The 21,579-nt window shown below is 38.9% G+C and overlaps 1 protein-coding gene across 1 annotated transcript in view; it reads left to right on the forward strand.

The window, feature by feature from the left end:
* VIPR1 (vasoactive intestinal peptide receptor 1) overlaps positions 1-21,579 on the forward strand; it is a 2,416,152-nt gene that overhangs the window by 1,610,753 nt on the left and 783,820 nt on the right. Inside the window, exon 7 of the mRNA XM_044066065.1 lies at positions 11,561-11,714. Within this exon, the coding sequence (XP_043922000.1) occupies positions 11,561-11,714 (154 nt within the window). The remainder of the gene's footprint in view (positions 1-11,560; positions 11,715-21,579) is intronic.

The raw sequence follows: 21,579 nt of genomic DNA on the forward strand, positions 1-21,579 counted from the left end.
TCTACAGTCAAGACGTAGTAGATATTAGAATCATGGCTAAAGACAGAGCCCCCCCAACATTAAACAACACTTTCTCAATGCAACTACCTATTCGCTTGTAGATTGCAATCAAAATTAGGAGAAGGATCTGAAGTCCTAATACAAAACAATGTCAGAGATACTTACCCAGCCAAAACTATATTCGGTAAAGACATTTACCCAGACTGGCAAATTTTAAATCTTAAATTTAACAAACATAGCAATCCAACCTTTGCACTAGCCTCCCTCCCTCTTCATGTGCAACAAAGTGCAAGCATACAATTTGCAAAATGCTGAAACACATGACTGCCCAAAAGGACATTATTATGATTCTTAGAGACTTTAGCTTTAATCTGCTCATGATGTCCAATATAATTGAGTTCCTTGCAGGTAATGGCCTTTCTTGATTAACTAAAGAACTTAGTAGGCCTAGATTTAGAAAATACCATATTGTTAATCCTCCCATCACAAAAAATACCACACAAGATTACTCTACCATATCTTTCAATGACCATTGAGACCTAACATTCTAAATACAAGCAACAAACACCCCCAAATTTACCGCCTTCTACCCTGAGACCCACAAAAGTACTTTTACCTTAAAAAGGAGTTATTACAAATTAACTGGTAACCTTTTCTGCTGCGGTGGTGGTGCTGCGGTAGCATTATCACCTCACAGTAAGACGTTGTCCTGTTCGATTCTCAGCTAGAGCGTCTTCTGTGTGGAGACATGCGTGAATGGGCATACCTTCGTTGAAGGTTGTGCGTCAGAGCCGGCAACTCGGTACATAAAAATCTACTGCCAATCATTAGCAGACCGGAGTTCCACTGTGGAGACCCCTAACCACGAAAAGCTGAAAGACACAACAATGACCCTGCTAACTTTGCAGCTTCCCTAACAGCCACATTCTTGCTGTGCAAGATAAATAGTTTTCAAATGTTACTAGGCTACTCAAATGCAGTCATAAAAGTTGATCTCACACACACACACACACACACACACACACACACACACACACACACACACATACACATGCGCGCTTGCACACATACACATATGCAGACATATTTTAGTTATGTCCACACACACACACACACACACACACAAAATTGATGTAAGAAGAATAGTAAAATGGAGGGAAACATTCTGTTATCAGAAAATAGGCAAATTAATTTGCCTTAAGATACTTGGCCAAAGCCACCAGGAGACACGAAGCAAAATTCCTCCACTCGACTCAAAATTCCCTGTTACATAGTCCAAAATAACTCTGGAGTCCCATTAGGAACATTACACGGCATTCTACATGCAGCAATCTGATATGTAAAAACACTATTTCAATGCCATCAGGCAATCTCTCCACATCAGACTTTCTTAAATAATTCTGTGTCCTACTCTCCTTCCCCACATAAGACATAAGCTTTCCCGAAATCCACCCTCAACCCTCCAGACACCCCTACATTTTTCTTCAAAAAAATGCAAACCAAATGAAACTGAGAAATACATTAAGGAAATCTTTACAGACATATACCCATAGGTGCATATGGGTTACTGCCCTATTTTGTCATATTATGCAAAGACCATATACTTCTCTTCATGCAGAACCAATACCACGTATGCTTTTTCCAACAACACTATGCCCTCCTATATGGAAGCAAGCTATAGTGAAACTCATACCTATAGAACCTAAATTTGAAGGCATCAAAGACTTTAGACCAATTTCAATACTGCTCACCCTGGAAAATCATAGACATATTTGAAAACTATATTACAGTTAAAATATTAAAGTTTTCTTTTACAAATCGTCTGTGTAATTGAACTTCCTGCATGCTACTTTCAGAAACAATATAAACCATCTTACTATCTTTGTGTGTTGTACACTTTTGGCTGAAACTGAAAATGGTTTGTTTCAATCCATGCTCTACCCCAATTAACACATGAATGATTCACTGATTGCAGGTAACCTGATAATCATAGTACTGATAATTATAGGGCATTTCTTATGCTCTTTATATGTTGTTCAATTGAAGGGGTAATGCAAAAGTAGGGTACATCGCAGACCTGAAAAATGATCACGTGTGGAGAACCATTTATTTATTTATTTTATATTTGTTAACCAGGAAGGTCCATCTGGACATGTGTCCCTTTTCAGTGGAGGTCCGGGGAGGAAAGCTCCAAAGTCATATAAATACATAGTCATTAGAATGTAGTATAGAGCATTAATACTTTTGCGGGAGATAAACAAAAAGTAATTATAGCAACAATATTTACAATAGTAATGGTTTCACAGGAGTTAGACAATGGAAATTATAGTAAAAAAGAAACACAACAAAAAAATCTATACTGAAATGCTAAGGACTATTTCTGGAAGAATCATATTTGTCCTTTCAGGTATTCATTTGTCAGGGTATTTAAAGCATAGCAACCTAATAATACTCTATGGAATAATCTACATGCCCCCATATGCTGTCCACAATTCCTGTCATCCAAACAAGTGCATGTGTATGTGGTTTATAGCCTGCTGTAAGGATAGTCATGTAGTATCTAACTACTTGGTCTATAGGGACATAGCAGTACCAGTTAGAACAGCACACAGCATTATGGGTATGCATCTGCACATGTCTTCTGTTTCACTGGTGGAAAAATGTCATAATATCAGACAGTTAGAAGTATTCCATAACTGTCTGTAGCATTAGGGACCATTCAAAGATTTTGAGTGCGTGGATGACAGCAGAGATGCAGACAGTGTTGATTTGTAGTGCTGAACAGTGGTAAAAGTTAGATGACTATATGAAGAAGGACACAGCAAGCCATGTGTTATGGTGGGCGTATTTGGTCACTGCAGACATTGCGGACTTGTAGTATGCCACTGTCTGCTGTCAGTGCCAAGCTCCCATACATGTGTGATATTCACAGGAGATACAGTGGTATTTGAGAAAGCAATGTGCCCATACTAGGGGCCTAAAGCTATACTTTTCAACTGCTATGATTTAGGCATAGTCTTATGATTTAGGGCCTCAGATTTATCCTTGATCCTCCTGCATTCATTGATGTTCGTCATAAGGTCAGCCCAGTCCATCGATATATATACTGTGTTAAAAAGTTAAACTAAGCCTATACAAAGACTTGCTATCACTTACTAAATAGGGCTTAGTATATAAAGACTTTCTGTCAAGAAAAATAAGAAAGTGTTCCTCTTTTTGTCCCTCTGCTATGATTTTTAACACTCAGAGGTTGAAAGGTATAACTGAAGCACTTATAGTGCCTGCAGGTCTGAATAACCCTGTACACACATTAAACTTACCTGTTTTGGCACTAAATTTATTTGCAAACAAATTAAGATAATCATATTTGCAGATATGTTTATTTTTATGCATTTTTATGCATGTATTTTTGTAAAGAGATGCTAACAGACTAAAAAAAATGAGCTAGCAGTTGTTTGCAGAATGTTGCATGGCTTTATACTAAAATTATTCATATCTAATCACCTTAATTGTTAATATGTGCAGTGCAGTCCTGCTGACAAAGTCTCATAAAACTGTCAGTGTCTGTTGTCATGTAGTATTACATGTGACGGAAGTAAAGATGCTACTTTGTTTTTGGCAAGGAAATACCAAAGGTGATGACACTGTGATATTCCTACCACTTATCGAAACCAGTAAATTCTAAATGTAGTAAAGATGTCAGAAATACTTTTACTGCCATTCTGAGTTGAGCAGTGGTGCAAAGTGATACTAAATGTTTACGTTGTCAGGCAAAATTATACTGATTAATGCAACAGCTATAAAGATGTGTTGTTAAGTAACTAAAACATGTTAAAGAAAGTGATGTATGTCACTGCAGAGTCACAGGGTGACTGTATTTCACCAGTGGTAACAGTAACAACAAAAATGTCATATTTTTATTCTGACTAATTTTTGAGAGCTAAATGATTTGTTTGATAAACTAGGAGATGTAGGGTTCAGTCTTGGCCTCTGTCTTGGCAAACAAGAATGAGGAATTACTCTGCATAAATGATCCAAGGTCGGATATGGTACTTGAACTTGTGTCAGCTCATAACTGTAGTGTTTTGTTACATGAGACATTTAATAAAACCCAAAAGTATGTAGGCATAATTACTGCTTCAACACGTAAAGTTTACTGTGCATTTTTGTTTGTTAATGATGTGTCATATAGACAGCAATGTTTTCTTTCATCACTGTGTCTGGCCTCACACTTGGACACACACACACACACACATAAATATATATATATATATATATATATATATATATATATATATATATATATATAGTGTTTGTGTGTTTGTATTTGTAAAAATAAAAGACGTTTGGAAAGACATAAATTTGGGTATGCTATGATTGCTGGTACATGAAAACTGAGGCTAGAGTTCTAAGTCTGGACATATAGCTAAATGTAACTAATACCTTTGTTAGTAAAGTAGCCTTAAACATAAAATCATTTCCTAGAAGTACTTAAAAATATATTCTCAACATGTGGCACTGCTGTTGCTTAACTCATCAAAACAAAAATAGAAAACAACCAGGCAAGAAATTTGGTGAGCCATAAATCCATCGGAAAAAAAAAATCAGTAAAACCTAAGAATCTTTACTCTGATTTAGTGATTTTATAATCTTAGTGCAATTAGGAGGTGATTATAATTAGATTGGTAGTTGTCTGATGAGGTTTCTCTGCAAGAAAACAGTTGCCTTCACTTATTTCTTAAGCTGTTATTTTGCCTCACCTGATCTCCATTTTGTCATCTGATTTAAAACATTTGCATCACAACTGCATGCGGTCCATTGATCACTGTACTTTCTAGATCATTGTGTGAAATTTCTGAAACTTATTGTACTGCTAATAATGCCTTGTTTTAGCAGCTTTTCCTTCTGCTTTCTGTAGAACAGACAACTTAAAGCTTTTACAGTTCTAGCAGCATGGTGGGGCATAAATTCATTCAAATGTGCACATATATTTCAATTTCAAAGCAGTGGCCATTGCATTCCTGATATCTTTTTTACCAGCTATATAGGAAACACAACAGATGCATTCCCGTGCAAATGCTTATTCGTTTCAAGTTGACTGTTGTCAGACAGGTAAACTCGGATAAGTTCTAGAACAGCAGTCTTTGCAATTGCATTTGATCAGATGTTCAGGATACATGTTCTGCACTGACCCAGTGTTGTGTCTGACTAGACTGCAGCAGATAAAATGAAATTAAGAAGGAAGGAAGGAGTGGGGAAGTGGAATATTTCAGTAACTGATTGTGTGTGTGTGTGTGTGTGTGTGTGTGTGTGTGTGTGTGTGTGTGTGTGTGTGTGTGTGTGTGTGTGTGTGTATACATCCATGTGTGTATGAGGTACTAGTTTATGTGCATATATGGGACAGGGGTGGCATTATGCTAGCCTAATGGGGAAGAACAGTGTTCAAAGCTTCATTTCCTGGGAGTATGGGTGATGGTTGTTATAAGAGAAATGGATCAATAGGCTACCCGGATAAACGGGCAACATGACCTGTGAGAGACATTTCCATTACAGGTCCAGAAAACTGTAGATTAGTTTTTCTCTTTTCAGTCACATGAAAAGCCTGCCCTAGTTGAACATTTAGTCAACAAAACTTTGGTGCTGAGCCTAGGTTTTTGGAATAATGCTAGTGTCAAACATTTACTACATTTGGGTCATTTTCTATTATAAAATAAATGTTTTCAGCATATCCATACAAGTATTGTTGTGTAACTTTCAGAATTGTAGGCATTTCCCCTTAGAAGTTGATTTCTCCACGCAGGACCTTGCAGATTGGCTACTCAGTGGTGTGGTGGTTTGCAGTACTGCTTGGCAGTTCTTGGATTTACAGTTCTCTTCTTGGTTGACATGCCTGATCAGTGGAGTCGGTATAGCCTTCCTATGCCTGTTTGTCACTTCATTGAATCTTTCAGTTTCTGTCTGTATCCCAAAGATGTTTGATAGGTAAGCTGGTGATCCTTTAAATTGCTTGTAGGTGTGCCCCTCGTATGCATGCTGTCAGGGAATGATGTACCATCAAGGTTTAGCTGCTCTGTGTTCTTCACACTGAGTGCTGCAATAATTTGTCTCTCCAGCACACCTCAACTGGAGTAATCAGGTAATTGGAGAATTAATGAACCTGTACACTGTGGCTGCATAAATTAAGTGCATCAATGTCTGTGTGGTAATTGTTAAAATTCATAATTGTCTACATCAGGAGATGGTCATTGAAAATGTCAGTTATTAACTTCGCTCTTGTACCTTTGGTCTCTGGACTATTCAGACTGGACTTCAGGATATCATCGCATGTACTACATTGTTACATTCATCAGCTTTTTTTTGTATTCTTTCCATTTTGTAGCATTGACCTAAATAATTACAGTCTGCTTTAAATATCAATATACAAACATATATGATACACCACCTCTTTCTCTCTCTCTGTATATGTATGTATTTATATCTATATCTATGTGTGTGTGTGTGTGTGTGTGTGTGTGTGTGTGTGTGTGTGTGTGTGTGTGTGTGTGTGTGTGTGTGTGTGTGTAGAGTCTATCAGTGTTGTGAAATGAATCCTTTAATATCAGTGGCTGGGGCAAGGGTCAAGTGGGATAAGGTGATCCTTCCAACAGAATAAGATTGTTTAGGATTACCTGACTTGAAGGGATATGTTAGACCTACATAGTTAAGTCTCGTATACTTAACACATGCCAAAAGCTACAATTCAATGTGGAAAGGTATGATGATGAAATAAATGATTAATCAGGGAGTGGGATTTTGCATGCAGATCCTTAAGTAGAATAACAACAGCTACAACGGATATTATATTTATGAAGAAGCAGAAAGTATTCTATGAACTAAGCCAAGAGAAGAATGGAGAAGGGAGATTTTGCTGATAGGGATGACTGCAATTAGGGGTACAGAGAATAGGCAAGAGGGACTGGAATTTACTGGAGAATACTAGCACAGGAACCAAGGTATTGAGAGCAAACAACAAAGAGGGAAATGTGATATAATGGGAAGAGGCCAAAAAGACATTAGGACTTCAGGCTAAGCACTGCCCTCCCTATCAGGGACTAATATCAGAGTATAGGCAAATAGAAAGGGATAGCGGAACCCTAAGTGAAAGACCTGCTCTGGTAGAGTTTTTAGTTGAATCTAGAACAGAAGCTGCTGTTAAAAAAGGGATAATTAGTAAGGCATATAAAATATTGCACAGCTATAGGAACCAATCAGAGGAGGTTAGAAGATATTTGAAAGGTGGTCTTCTTCTTTCGGCTGCTCCCGTTTGGGGACGCCACAGCAGATCGACTGTTTAGATTTCTTCCTGTCCTCTGCATCTTGCTCTGTCACACCAACCACATGCATGTCCTCTCTCACCACATCCATAAACCTTATCTTAGGCCTTCCTCTTTTCCTGTTACCTGGCAGCTTCATCCTTAGCATCTTTTTCCCAATATACTCTGCATCCCTCCTCAGCACATGTCCAAACCAACGTAATCTTGCCTCTCTGGCTTTGTCTCCAAACCTTCCAACCTGGGCTGACCGTCTAATATACTTATTCCTAATCCTATCCATCCTCGTCACACCCAGTGCAAATCTTAACATCTTCAACTCTGCCACGTCAAGCTCTGACTCCTGCCTTTTTGTCAATGCCACTGTCGCCAACCCATATAACATAGCTGGTCTCATTACCCTCTTGTAGACCTTCCCTTTCACTCTTACTGGTACTTGTCTGTCACAAATCACTCCTGACACTCTTCTCCACCCACTCCATCCTTCCATCCTGCCTGTACACTCTCTTCTTCATCTCTCTTCCACACTCATACATACTTAAACTCATCCACCTTCACCACCTCTACTCCCTGCATCCTCTCCATTCCTCTATCCTCCCTCTCATTCACACACATATATTATGTCTTAGTCCTGCTGACCTTCATTCCTCTTCTCTCTAGAGCATATTTCTACCTCGCCAGGGTCTCCTCCACCTGTTCCCTACTCTAACTACAGATCACAATGTCATCTGCAAACATCATAGTCCACGGGGACTCCTGAATGATCTTGTCTGTCAACCTGTCCATCACCATTGCAAATAAGATAGGGCTCAGAGCTGATCCTTGATGTAATCCCATCTCCACCTTAAACACATCCGTCACTCCCATCGCAGACCTCACCGCTGTCACACTACCCTTGTACACATCCTGTACCACTCTTACATACTTCTCTGACACTCCCGACTTCCTCATACAATACCACAACTCCTCTCTAGGCACCCTGTCATATGCTTTCTCTAGATCCACAAAGACACAATGCAACTCCTTCTGACCTTCTCTGTACTTCTCCATCAACACTCTCAGAGCAAACATCGCATCTGTAGTGCTCTTTCCTTGCATGAAACCATACGGCTGATCACTAATCATCACCTCCCTTCTTAACCTAGCTTCCATTACTCTTTCCCATAACTTCATGCTGTGACTGATCAGTTTAATCCCTCTGTAGTTACTACATCTCTGCACATCACCCTTTTTCTTAAAAATCGGTACCAAAACACTTTCTCCATTCCTCAGGCATCCTCTCACTTTCCAAGATTTCATTAAACAATCTAGTTAAAAACTCAACTGCCATTTCACCTAAACAACTCCATGCTTCCACAAGAATGTCATCTGGAACAACAGCCTTTTCGTTCTTAATCCTCTTCATAGCTATCCTTACTTCCTCCTTGCTAATCCACTGCACTTCATGATTCACTATCCGCACATCATCCAAACTTCTCTTCCTCTCATTCTCTTCATTCATCAACCCCACAAAGTACTCTTTCCATCTGCTCAACACACTCTCCTTGCTTGTGAGTACATTTCCCTCATTATCCTTTATCACCCTTACCTGCTGCACATCTTTACTAGCTCGGTTCCTCTGTCTAGCCAATTGGTACAGGTCCTTTTCTCCCTCCTTAGTGTCCAACCTTTTATACAACTCTTCATACGCCTTATCCTTAGCCTTCGCCACCTCTCTCTTTGCTATGCACCTTATCTCCTTGTACTCTTGATATTTGAAAGGTAGACTGGATAAACAATTCACAAGAATACAATAGGAGGACATAAGTAAAGCTGACAAATATGCAAGAAGGTCAAAAATGTTTAGGATTTTTGCTTGTAAACATTTACAAAGGTATTTTCTACCCCAAGAAGACTCCAAAGAATTTTTCCTGAGGTAGATGCCAAATGTTGGAGATGTGATGTGGCAGAAAGAGGTAAATGTGAGCATATGTTGTGGGAGTGTAATGAGTTGGCAGACTTTAGAAATTCCTTGCAGAGTACATTGTCAGAAAGCAATTACTAGTAAACAGAAATCAAAGTCTAAACCACCTGTATTTAAAGTATTGAATGTTCTAACAGTGATAAAAGAACTGGAAGTGGGATCTTTAGAAAAGGGTAGATGCAAATTACATAGAGAAATGAAAATTGTCAGAACAATACATGCAGAATAATGTTTTGGAGGAAAGGTGAGGTTTAAGGGAGGTCAGGTATTGAGCAATTTCCGTAATGTTGGATTGGTGATAATTTTACAAAGGAATACATGTGATGTATAATGTTTGTAACTGGAATGTGTTGATATGGTTTGTTTTCTTTTATGTAAATGCATATTTGCTTCTGTCTCATAGTTCATAGTTCATAGGTTCATAGTTCATAGTCTAAAGCGATAATTCCATAAAAGTGTTAAAAAACATTACTGGCTCATTAAATTCTCAAATTCGTATATTGGAAGCTTAATTTCACTGTCAATAAATGTCTTCTTCATTCTGTCCATATTTATTTTATTCCATGCCTTTTACAGTCATGAAATTCCATCCATCGGTCACCAATTTTCAAAGATCCTTTTTTTCTTGGATGGACAGTTTATGTAATTAAGTGGGCACCATCTGCACCTGCTTATTTCTTTCTTAAACTTATATTCTGAAATCTTACCTCTTTTCACTCTACCTCTAAATTGTCTGATGTTTATCCACACTTCCTGCAGTACTTTTGCCATTATAACTACTAACTGTTCACACAGACTGTTATGCATATTTTTTAATTATTTTTAATCTCTTATTTTTTTTTTTTCCTTTTTTCTTTAGTGCATAACACAGGACCTTAGTACATCTTATTTGTATCTGTGGATCACCTTGTCTGTCTGTCACGGTCTCTAACAAACATGATATGCTTGCCATATTACTGTGGTCCTTGTTGTCTGAGAAGGTGCTTTTCCAAAACACAAAAAGGAAGATGTATTTTTTTGTGTAGTATCTGCTAATTGTATTTTTTTGTTGTGTTTTACTTTGTTACCATATTAAATCTAAGAATTGCCTAATAAAATGAGCAGGTCATTATTGTACAATATACAGTATGCAAGTTGAAGTGAAGGAGTCAAACCCACAAATACAAGCCATCTGCAAAAAGAGAACCAGTTGTCATCTTGAAGCAGTCTATATTTTCATGTGTTACACTAGATGAATTTGGGAACACATCAGAAAACCTAATTATGGTATCAGTCGTGCACAGTTCACCTTACACAGTTTCCCTTTAATCTTCTAAAAAGGTGTTCACTGAGCAAATAAACGCACTGGTACTTTAATGCATGACAGACGTTATGTTTTACATTCATTTGATGATCACTGCTTTCCAGAAAGTCAAATTACAAACAATTATGAAGACGGTCCTCTGCTTAGGCTCTGTTAGAGTCATAAAAAAGGATAGTATCAGCTGTCATCTGGAACGTGAGTCGAACACAAGATCTCCAACAGATCGTGCTGATATCGCAGCTGCTGCACCAGCTTCTGTGCTTTCCATAAACTGATTCTGAATTGACTAGGTATTGGATTTGTTTAGCTCCAGTTATCAGATCAGTGCTGTTTATGTGTAGTGACAGCATTGCAACATTTCTCAGTCATACATGACAAAAAAAATAAACACACAGAAATACTCCTGTTACTCTAAAGTCTTGGATAACTGATAAAATGGTGGTCCAAATAAAGGTATCACATTATATTTGTATTCCAGTGTTTTGATTTAAAACATAAAACATGGAATAGAGTGTAAAAATAAATTTACATTTAGACCAGTGCCTTTTCAGTATTTACCTACATAATGTGGCAGATCATTTGAAGCACAGGCTGGAAAAGTTTATATATTTCGACATGCTCCTAGGTGATAAATAGTTTAGACTAACAGTGAAACAAGCACTACAGAGTTCAGTGTTTATCACTGCTAGAAAGAAATAGCATGCCATATGGTGGGTACTTCGAGGGCATGCAGAGTTTTGTCACATAATCCTTTGTTTCACAAGAGATAAAAAGAGACAGTGATAATACCTGAAGTCTTGTAAAACATTTATTGTATTGTTTTATTAATATGTGTTTTTCATAGCAGTTTCAATGTAGATTTTGTTGCTTATTTTAAGAAAGGGACAAGTGTTGGTAAGTGTGGAGTATATTACTGTTTTGTAAAATACCTTCAATTAGTATATTTCATTATTAAAAAAATTTTTATTTCTTTCTTTCCCCCAGGCTGGCTGTAAAGCTGCAATGGTCTTCTTTCAATACTGCATCATGGCCAACTTCTTCTGGCTCCTAGTAGAAGGATTGTATCTTCACACATTGCTAGTAATTTCCTTTTTCTCTGAAAGGAAGTATTTTTGGTGGTACATCTTGATAGGATGGGGTATGTATTTCCCTTACTCAACTGTAACAATTTCTTTTTTAAGAGAAAATCAAAGAAAAAAGTATGAAGTCAATGTGTTTCTCATATAGATCAACTTAAAACTGTATAATGGATAATCCGAGGTCCATATGCAGGAGATCCATGTAGTAGAAAGGATTCACACAAGCAGCACACTTTACGTTTTCAACACTACAGGTTTCTTATTATACATTTTCTGCTCATAAGAATACAAATATATTACAACTTTATCAACATAAAGAAGAAAGAAAGAAATGTGACACAATCACCATAGTCTGTCTGTTACCTCATACATGCCTGCCTGGGTTGATCTTGATGAGTTTTTCTAATGCGATTTTTTTTTTTCTGTTTTGGATTGCAGTTGTAGCTCACCATATTTAAGTGACTCCTTTATATATGGTTTTACTTTGCATTTACAATCTATACTATTGCGTTCTGTCATTACTGTGTTCATCAGCTGTACTGATCTGGGATACCAGTTGTATATGGACTGACAATGATCTCATTTTATTCCGTCCTATACCAAAACAAAAGGAGGTCATTGTTCACTTCCAGCCTGTGCTGGTTTATCTGATATTACAGGAATCCTGGAGCAGAAGGTTTCAGGACATTTTTTGATTGGATGTCTGCATGAGGGTAGGTGAAGACTCCTGGTGCTGCAAAACTTAATTTTGCTGGAATTGTACACATGATGGCAAGGATGACCATATCCCATAGGTGTCTTAAAGAATGTGCCTTTTCTTCCTATATGCACTAATATATTTTCTAGTACCAGTTAAATATGAAAAAAGTAAAGAAAACAAATCCAAAATTGAGAAAAAAACAGGGATAGAGAAGTCATGAAAGGAAAAATACAGTTCTGTAAGTCAACTTAGCATAACAGTGGATGTTCAATTAGATTGCCCAAGCAATAAGGGACTTAACCTGCCAAGGAGCAGAATCTGTCTAGCTTCCAAAGCATTATGTCACCTTTTATGCACCTCTACATCCATTAGAGCAAGTCAGTGTAAAAGCAGACATTTGAGAGAAAAGGAGAAAATAGGGGCCTCCACCCTGGCTAAAAAAAGAAGAAAAAAAAAACAAGGAAGTTGGAAGACTGTATTGGTACTCTAACAATGATCAATGTTATGGTAAGTTTACCTGAACAGCTGTACAATGTTCGCCATTAGATCACTGTTGCAGCAAACTAAGCTATATGGCGCATAAACAAAAACTTAGAAAGAAAGGTCGGAGGAAAAAGGATCAGTCTAGGAGCCCATGGAGAACAGTTCTAGCAAACCCTCCACTGGACTTAAAGAAACAAGTCATTTTTATAGTGCTCAGCTTTATAGTGCTTGGTAAATGTATGACTAGAAGACCAAGATGCTCAAGATTATAGAGTTCACTCCCTTCCAAGAAGCTGCAGAAGTCGCATTAGCCCTGCTAGAATGGGCTCTGAATTTGCTTGGAAGTGCCTTGCCCTGATATGCATAACAGATCTGAATTGCAGGGCCTATATTAGTTCCATGAAAGATGTTTTCATTGAGTATGTCTTCAGAGAAAGCCAACCACTGAAATTCACTTCAGCGAACTGTGGAATTTTTCCCACGGTTCACTAACACTTGGCCATCATCTCAACTTTGCCCTTTTCCCCACTGTAGTGCAATCTTGGAGTTGGTATACATAGTTATGGGGTTGTGGGGGCATAACACTACACTTGGGTAGATTTGATTTCATCCATTGTGTGTTCTGGTGAGTGAGTGTATGTGAACTGTGGGAAAAATTCAGCGGTTCACTGAAGTGAATTTTGGCGGCTGGTGTTTCCTGAAGATGTATTCGATGAATACGTCTTTCGCAGAATCAATATAGACCTGAATTGCATTTGACAACCATTTGGAAATGGTGTGTTTTCATACTGATTATGCTTTTTTCTTACCTCATAAGAAATGAACAACTGATTAGAATTATTAAAATCTTTTGTTCTAGCAGTATAGTATTTGAGTTGTCTGTGAACCTCCAGGGTGTTCAGAGAATTCTCTCCCTTATTTTTTTGTTCTGGAAAGAATACAAAGAGGTGAATAGATTGATTCAGAGTGAGTTCTGAAACCACTTTTCCCATAAAGGAGAGTAGGTTCTTAATGAAACCCTGTCTTTATGAAAGATGAGAGGGTTGGGACACCATTACAGGTTTAAATTCAGACACTCTTCTTGCAGAAATCAGAGTAATGAGTAACATTATTTTCCATGATAAGAACTTTAAATCAGCCTTGTGACCTGATTCAAAAGAAAAAAGTGCTAAGTTTTTTTTTCCTGTAAAAATTTAAAATCCCACCAAAGAGCCACCTGTTTTCTACATGGGCAAACATGTAATACCCCTTACAGAAAAAATTTCACTTGAGGCAGAGATGAAAAGGAGATCATAAGAAAGCCATGTAGAAATGGACAACAAATACATTTTGGATTCTTGATATAAACGTTTAGAAATTAAAGGTTCATCAGAGGTCTCCTGGTTCATTTCTCATTGAGGAGCCACCTATTTTCTAGGTGGAAGAATGTGTGCTACCAGTTTCAAGAAATGTTTCACTTTTGACAAATAAGAAAAGGGGACAACTAGGCAGCCATGCAGAAATGGCCAAAAGATGAATTTTGGAATCTTCATGTAAATGTTTAGAAATGAGATGTCCATTACACATCTCCAGGCTCATTCTTTCTTTGGCATTAGAAAATTAGCACCACCACCCCCCTCCCTTTCACAGTTTCTACATTGGGCCAGCATGTCATATCTCTTTCGATTCAGGAACACACTCCTAACGTCTTCAACAGTCATGCCTGACTGTTGCAGTTGTTCTCTCACACAATCCATCTATTTCTTTTGTGGGCTTCTTCATTTGTGCTTGCCTTCTTCCTGTTTGTCCTAAATGATATTAAGCCATTTGTCTTCTGCCTTCCTGCACATGCGCATGAACCACCATATTCTGTTCTGTTTCACTTTCTCTGCAATTGGAACTACTTGGGCTTCTGCTTTAATGTTCTCATTGCTTTGTCTGTCTCACAGTGTGCATTCCTGTCACCTATCTCAGGCATTTTCTTCCCATCACCTCTAGCTTCTTCAGCTGCTATACCTTCATTGCCCATGTTTCTGTACCATTCAGTAATACTAGTCACACCACCATTTTGTATACCTAACTTTTCAGTTTCTTTGGCATTCTTCTGTCACATACTACCCTGACACTCTGCGCCAGTTGGCTGCAGTCCCTCTGATTCTAGCTTTGACCTCCGCATTCAGGCTTCACTTCTTCTCAACCACCACTCATATGAATGAAGCTGTTAACCTGTTCTACTACTTTCACTTCTATCTCAGTTTTTAGATTCTTCTGATTTCCCACATTTTTTGCCATTACAGCTGTCTTATCTATACTCAGTTTCATCCCATGTTCCTTGTTCAGAGTCTGCCTGTAATGTTACATTGTCCGCAAACAGCAAATTTCTTGATCTGTTCCCTCCAACTTGTTTGGTAACGCAAGCCCAGAGCTGAACTCTGATGCATATCTGCTCCCACTGGGAGTCCCTCTGTGAGTCTAAACATTCTTTATATTTGTGTCATTGAGGTCATTTACATAGCCTACACTAATTGTACCAATGTATCTGGGGCTTCAGTCCATCATATCATTGCCCTAATCAGCTTTCTTGGGACCTTGTCATATGCTTTTCCAAACTCTAGGAAGGAACAGTTGGACGTTTTCTTAATCTCTAGCTTCTTCTGAACTAACTGTCTCACTGCAAACATTAGCTCATTTCTGGGGCATCCTGATCTGAATCTGAACTGCTCATGTCTCATCTTACTTTCTACAGCTCTGTGTATTTGTTTATCAATCATCCTTTGCAGAACTTTAATTCAGTGGGACTGGAGTTTGATACCTGATTACTGCCCAGTTGTGAATGCCCCCTTTGTTCTTGTACACTGGCACTGGTATGCTTATTCTCCAACCATCTGGAGCTTGCCTTTCTCTCAATACTTCCAGCAGTATCCTCTGGCGTCATTTCTCCCCTAACTCACTTATTTTGATCATATCTGCTGAATGCCATGACCTCATGTGAGCCAGCTGCATTTGCTGACATCATTTTCCTTAGTGCTATTCTTTCTTCTTCTGTGGTGGGCTGTTCTTCCTCTTTCATCATAGGCTGTGTCTGGGGCAATACAGCTTCTGTTTTTTTATTTTTTTATTCAGAAGCTAGTGTAAATACTCCATCCAGACTGGTGAGCAGGTTGTTGCTGGCATCCCTTATAAAGGGTGTCTGATGACTATCTTCTTTAGCTTTGTGTTTTCCGTGGCACCCGTTAGTTTCTTTGTGCCATCTAATGAGTCACTTTCTATAAGGTGAGAGTGCCTTTGATGCCTTGTTTGCCTTAGCTTATTTGTTGAGCCTTCTCTGACCACTGCTTTCATTTGTTTGTGGCATAGGTTGTTGGCTAACTATTTCACAGGGGACTACTTTGCAATCGGTGTTTCTACCACTTCCTTACTAGGAGGAAGTCTACCTGAGTTGTATGTTGGTCACTCTTCTATGTGATCGTTGACTGTCTGTTTTTGTTGAACCATGTGCTGGCCACAATCAAGCCATTTGTCAGAAAGAAGTCTAGAATGATCTCTCCTTTATTCTTATTGCTGTACCCATATGGACCCAGGCAGACTTTATATCCTGTTCTGTGTGCCAGATATGTGTATTTAGGTCCCCCATAACTAACACCAATTGATGCTGACCTATTTATTAGGTCCTGAAACTTCTTTCTGGATGCACTGTTTTCCTCATGGTCACAACCCTGCTGCGGGACATAGGTTAAGATTATTAATACTCTGTCACTAATTCTTATGACATCCCTCACTGCCTCAGTACAATTCCTACATGATTTCTAGTCTGTCCTCGCCTTGAGTAGTAGAGTCTGGATTCCATGCCAAGTGGCTTCAATACACTGCCCTTCCATCTTGTATCCTGAATAATAGGGGATGTCAAAAACCCTTGAGTAAAATCATATCTCTGTTTGATATGGGGACAGGCTCTACTACTCCATGAGACAGTAAGTAATCTAGAATAGGAGGAAACAGAGAGGTTTGATTGATTGGATGGGAATAAAACCCTTGAAATGAGAGCAGAAAGTCCTACTGCTAATTGTAACCTTTCTGTATAATTCTTAGGACCCAAATATCACATATAATATAAAGCCAAAGTGGGAAATGAATATACAGATTTTGAGAAAGGTTTAAAGGGTTTCCAATGTGGGTAGGGGAGGGGGATTGAGGAGGCATTGACATTCAGCATTTTAAGTTTGTCCTTGAGCTTTGGCTGGCCTTCCGTTGTTGTGGGAACCTTCCTCCCACTGCTTCTTCAAAGCTTGTCTTCCTGTCATTTATCGGGGTTGCTTGAAATGTTTTCTTTAAACACGCACTGGGCTAGAAGTAAGGTTTTAATTATATTTGGAGATAGGGTTCTGAAAAATCTGAAAAGTCCTTGTATTGACTTTCCCCATTATTCACACTGCCTAAGACTGAAATAACCCTTTATTCAGACACGCATAAAAACTGCTTTGACATTCCCCAGTGCATTCTTAATGCACAACCAAGCAAATCTCCACATAATTGTCCCAGCGGCAGCAGTTCTAGAAACAACATCAGCTGTGTCAGACATATAATGGTTCTATTGGCATTACAGTAAATGTCATTGAAGGATTAATGGCTGACCACTGCTTGTTTTATTTAGCATATTAACTAATTCTTACCCTTTTTTTTTTACTAAGCATGCCTAGGGAATCAAATTTGTTAGAAGGTAATGGAATTTCGGAGGGGGGGGGGGGTGAAACTGGAATCTTTTATCTTTGTAAATTTCTGCTAGCCTTCACTTTTACTCTGTACCACTGTACCCCACAGCACTGTCAGTGGTGCAATTCAGCCAGTGCTTGTCTGCAGGGTCACTCCACACCACTGTCAGTGGTGTACTTCAACTGGTACTTGTCTGCAGGGTCACCCCACACCACTGTCAGATTTTTTTCAACTTCCATTCTAAATTGGATGTTTATTTGTCTTTTTTAGCGTCTCTTTGAAAAGCTTTAAATACCTAAGAGCTCCATGGAACACAGTCTGTCATTTTTTCATACTTTCCTAACAAATTGTCCATAGCTTGACCAGTCTCAAAAGTAATGTCACAAAATGGCTCTTTATTAATATGAATGAATGTCCTTACCTCATATGCTTTTACTCTTAAAGGTGTTATTGTTTTGTCCCATACCGTGTATTTGCCTCGTACACCCTCTTCTTTCTTTTCTAGTCATACCTTAAGACGTCTTTTTATATTTACAGCTTTCCTTCCTTCTCCACTTCCTACTTTGCCATTTCAGCATATGACTTTCTGTTTTCAACCTATGTGGCATTATCCCTCTCTCTCTCCCCCTCCCCCCAATAGGAGAGTTGTAACAGCACATCTCCATGTTGTCTGTTCATCTCTAAAGAGATTTTGCTGAAAAGCGTCTTCAAAATCTATTTGTACCTTCTCCTATTATTAAATCCCGGAGAATGCTCAGATGCTTTCTCAACTGCCTGACATATGCAGTAACATTTCGACAAAGGCTAAATTGATTTGCATTTAAACCTTCTTCCTCTATTTGTCACATTTCTCTCTGTCCTCAAACATTATTTTATCTGTTGTCCTGTCCTCACTTTTACAGTGTTATCATCCTGCTCCAAACACTCCCTCCTTGTTTGACTCTCCTTCGGGTTTCTCCAAGCTGCCTCCACATTTGGAATGGAAACCAAAAGTGCCATGACACTGGAGGCAAAGTTCTCACATAAAAGTACTTCTACTGTCAATAAGGTTGTCAGTAGGACACATGCTGCACCCATCACACATAATTCAAAGCAGACATATAAACTCATATATGCTGAGGCACTAAAAGTAACCTTCCTAAACCCCAAAGGCCTCCTAGATGAAGTACACATAACAAATATCCACAGCAGCCCCAAATTCACTCTTTCAAAACAACACCCATAATAACACATACAGTCACATCTCATGGAGCGTCTACTTCAAACCCCATAAGGCAAGCCACCAGACAGTCCAACATTCTGGTCTTTGGAGACTCCATCATGAGACACAATAATGTCCCTCTCACTAGGCGGAGTAAAGAGAAAGTCACCATCATTTGCTTATCAGGGGCGAGGATCTGTCACATTAAGTACGCACTCAGGTCATTGGACCACAAGTATCAGTATGACTCAAGTCATAGTCCACGTGTATATAAATGACGTGAGACATACCTCCCTAGACTATTTGAAGAGAGACAGCATGGAGCTCTCAGAATATGTGTCCAAGGCTGGTATGAGCCTAGCACTGAGCAGCATTTTACATTCTCCAAGGATGATGCTACAATACGAACAAAAGATGACTGACTTTAATGATTGGCTTAATTTCTGGTGTCATTCTAAGGGGATGCAATATTTGTCAGCATGGAAGGAGATGGTCAGCAGACCACACTGCTTTGCCAGGGATGGTCTGCACCTCTCTCCTCTAGGCTTTCAAATATTAGCTGAAACATTGTCTTCCCCAATAGTGCCTTGTCTAGGCAACACCAAACTGAAAATAATGCTGCAGAGACACACTGACAGTGCAAGTTATAATGCTTTCCACACATTTAGATGAGCTACTACACAGATGGGAACTATAGGTGGAAGTGTCTTGATTTACATCAAAAAATAAATATACCTCAAGGCTGGTCAAACAGGACAATGCACTTGAGCTACTCCATGTTCAAATTACCACAGTCAAGATCCAATAGCACTTAATTCCTAGCTATAGTTCCACCTCAATGACCTAGGAAACCCACACCATGTATTTAAACTTATTGGAAATACTCACCATCCAACCCAATACCGTATTCATGGGTGACTTTAATTACCCCACTATTAACTGGGAATCCTTTATGACATGAAATGTACAGGCACAGAGATTCCTGGATTTTGTAAACACAAACTCCCTGGATCAAATTTGTCAGTACACCAACTAGGGGTGCAACCATACTGGATCTGGTCCTCACCCTAATATAGGAGAGTGCTGCACAACCCATAGTGTAATGTCTTCTCTGGAAAGGTCAAACCACAAAATAGTCTCCTTGAAAGTAAAAATAAAATCTGGATCCACAGCTAACCCTGGAATATTCAGGAACCATTCTAATGCTAACCTCCTGCTATTAAGTGATAACCTGGCAAATTTTGAAACCCCCATAAACCCCGAGAACACGGTTGCCTATGCAGAACTGTTCACAGAAACCCTACGCCCGCATGCTAATAGCTGCATAGAGCCAGCTGTACTCACCAGGACATATAGAACTAACTCAAAAAAAACAAGCCTCCCTGGTGGAATCACAAAATCAATAGGCTGTATAACAGGAGGAAGAAAATCATGGCAAAAATTAGGGGGTGCAGCACCCAGCAGGATAAAAACACTCTCATTAATCTAAACAAAAACTCAGAGGACAAATAAAGTCTGCCAAAACAAATCTGAGGTAAATTTAACCTCCTGGGCCAAGGGCAACCACAAGACTGTCTTTATCTATGTTCGCAGCCTTGAAGATAATACACAGTTGGGTGCAGAGTTCATTGTAAATGGGGAAACCTATACTGAGCAGAAGATATAACAACCCTACTGGCTGACAAATTCAGCTCCAATTTTACCCATCTCTCCACCTCAACCTTCCATCAGTAAGTACTATAAAATATAACTTCTGCCTGCTTTCACTAGAGAACAGGTTCTTAATGCTTTCTCTCTAAGGCCAGGGACACTGCTTCAGTGAGCCCATACAATATCCTAGAATGCCTTCTAAATAGCATGAAACATGACCTAGCAGGCTCTCTGGAATTGCTATTTAACTGTAGCATCTAAACAGGCTTTGTGCCTCATGAATGGAGGATAGCAAAAGTCAACCCTCTGCACAAATGACCCTATTGACCCTGGAAACTACAGACCCATAAGTCTCACTAGTCTTGTATGTAAATCCATGAAAAGAATTATCATGGAAATGATCAGTAATATATTAAACCTCCAGACACTAGACCCATCCTAGTTTGGTTTCATCAAGGGCAGCTCATGCCTACTCAACCTGGTGGACTTCTTTGAGAAAGTCACCAAAGCAATGGATGAGGATAATATGGTTCATACTGCCTACCTTGACCTGGCAAAGACATTTAACACAATACCTCACTCAGGCATTGTTGACAAATTCAAGAAGTTGGGTACAAACCTGTATGTCACCTGGTGGATAGCCAACTGGTTCACAGACAGGACCCAGTTAAAACTGGGGAGTCTATCTCTTCAAAGAGGACAATTTCAAGTGCAGTGCCTCAGGGATCAGTCCTTGGACCACTCCTTTTTTTGGTATTTATTTCTCTGAAGTCAAGGCCAATGTCATTGGTCTCTGGCTGACTAAAGTTGTATACGATTGCAAACTAGGAGCTATCATTGAATCCCACACTGACTCAAATGTTCTCTGGGAAGAGCTGACGTAGACAAACAACTGGTGTTAGAGCCATAAACTAAAATTAAATGCCAAGAAATTCTAATAGTATTCTTCAGAAATTCATCCATCCCTGGTAGCTATCATATTGACAACATACCCTTTAGAGCTGACCCAATAGTCAATGACTTGGGGATACAAATAATTAATCATCTAGCCTTTGGCCATCACATGTCTACTGTAGTGAGGAAATCATTCTATGTTGTGCAACTCATAAACAAAGGTATGGCATCTAGGTCAAAGGAAGTCATTGTTCCACTGTGTTAGGCATTCATCAGACCTATCACTGAGTAAAATGCCCTGTTTTGT

This window comes from Protopterus annectens, chromosome 3.part0, assembly GCF_019279795.1.
Source record: "Protopterus annectens isolate FY-2018-M chromosome 3.part0, PAN1.0, whole genome shotgun sequence".
Taxonomy (NCBI): domain Eukaryota; kingdom Metazoa; phylum Chordata; order Ceratodontiformes; family Protopteridae; genus Protopterus; species Protopterus annectens.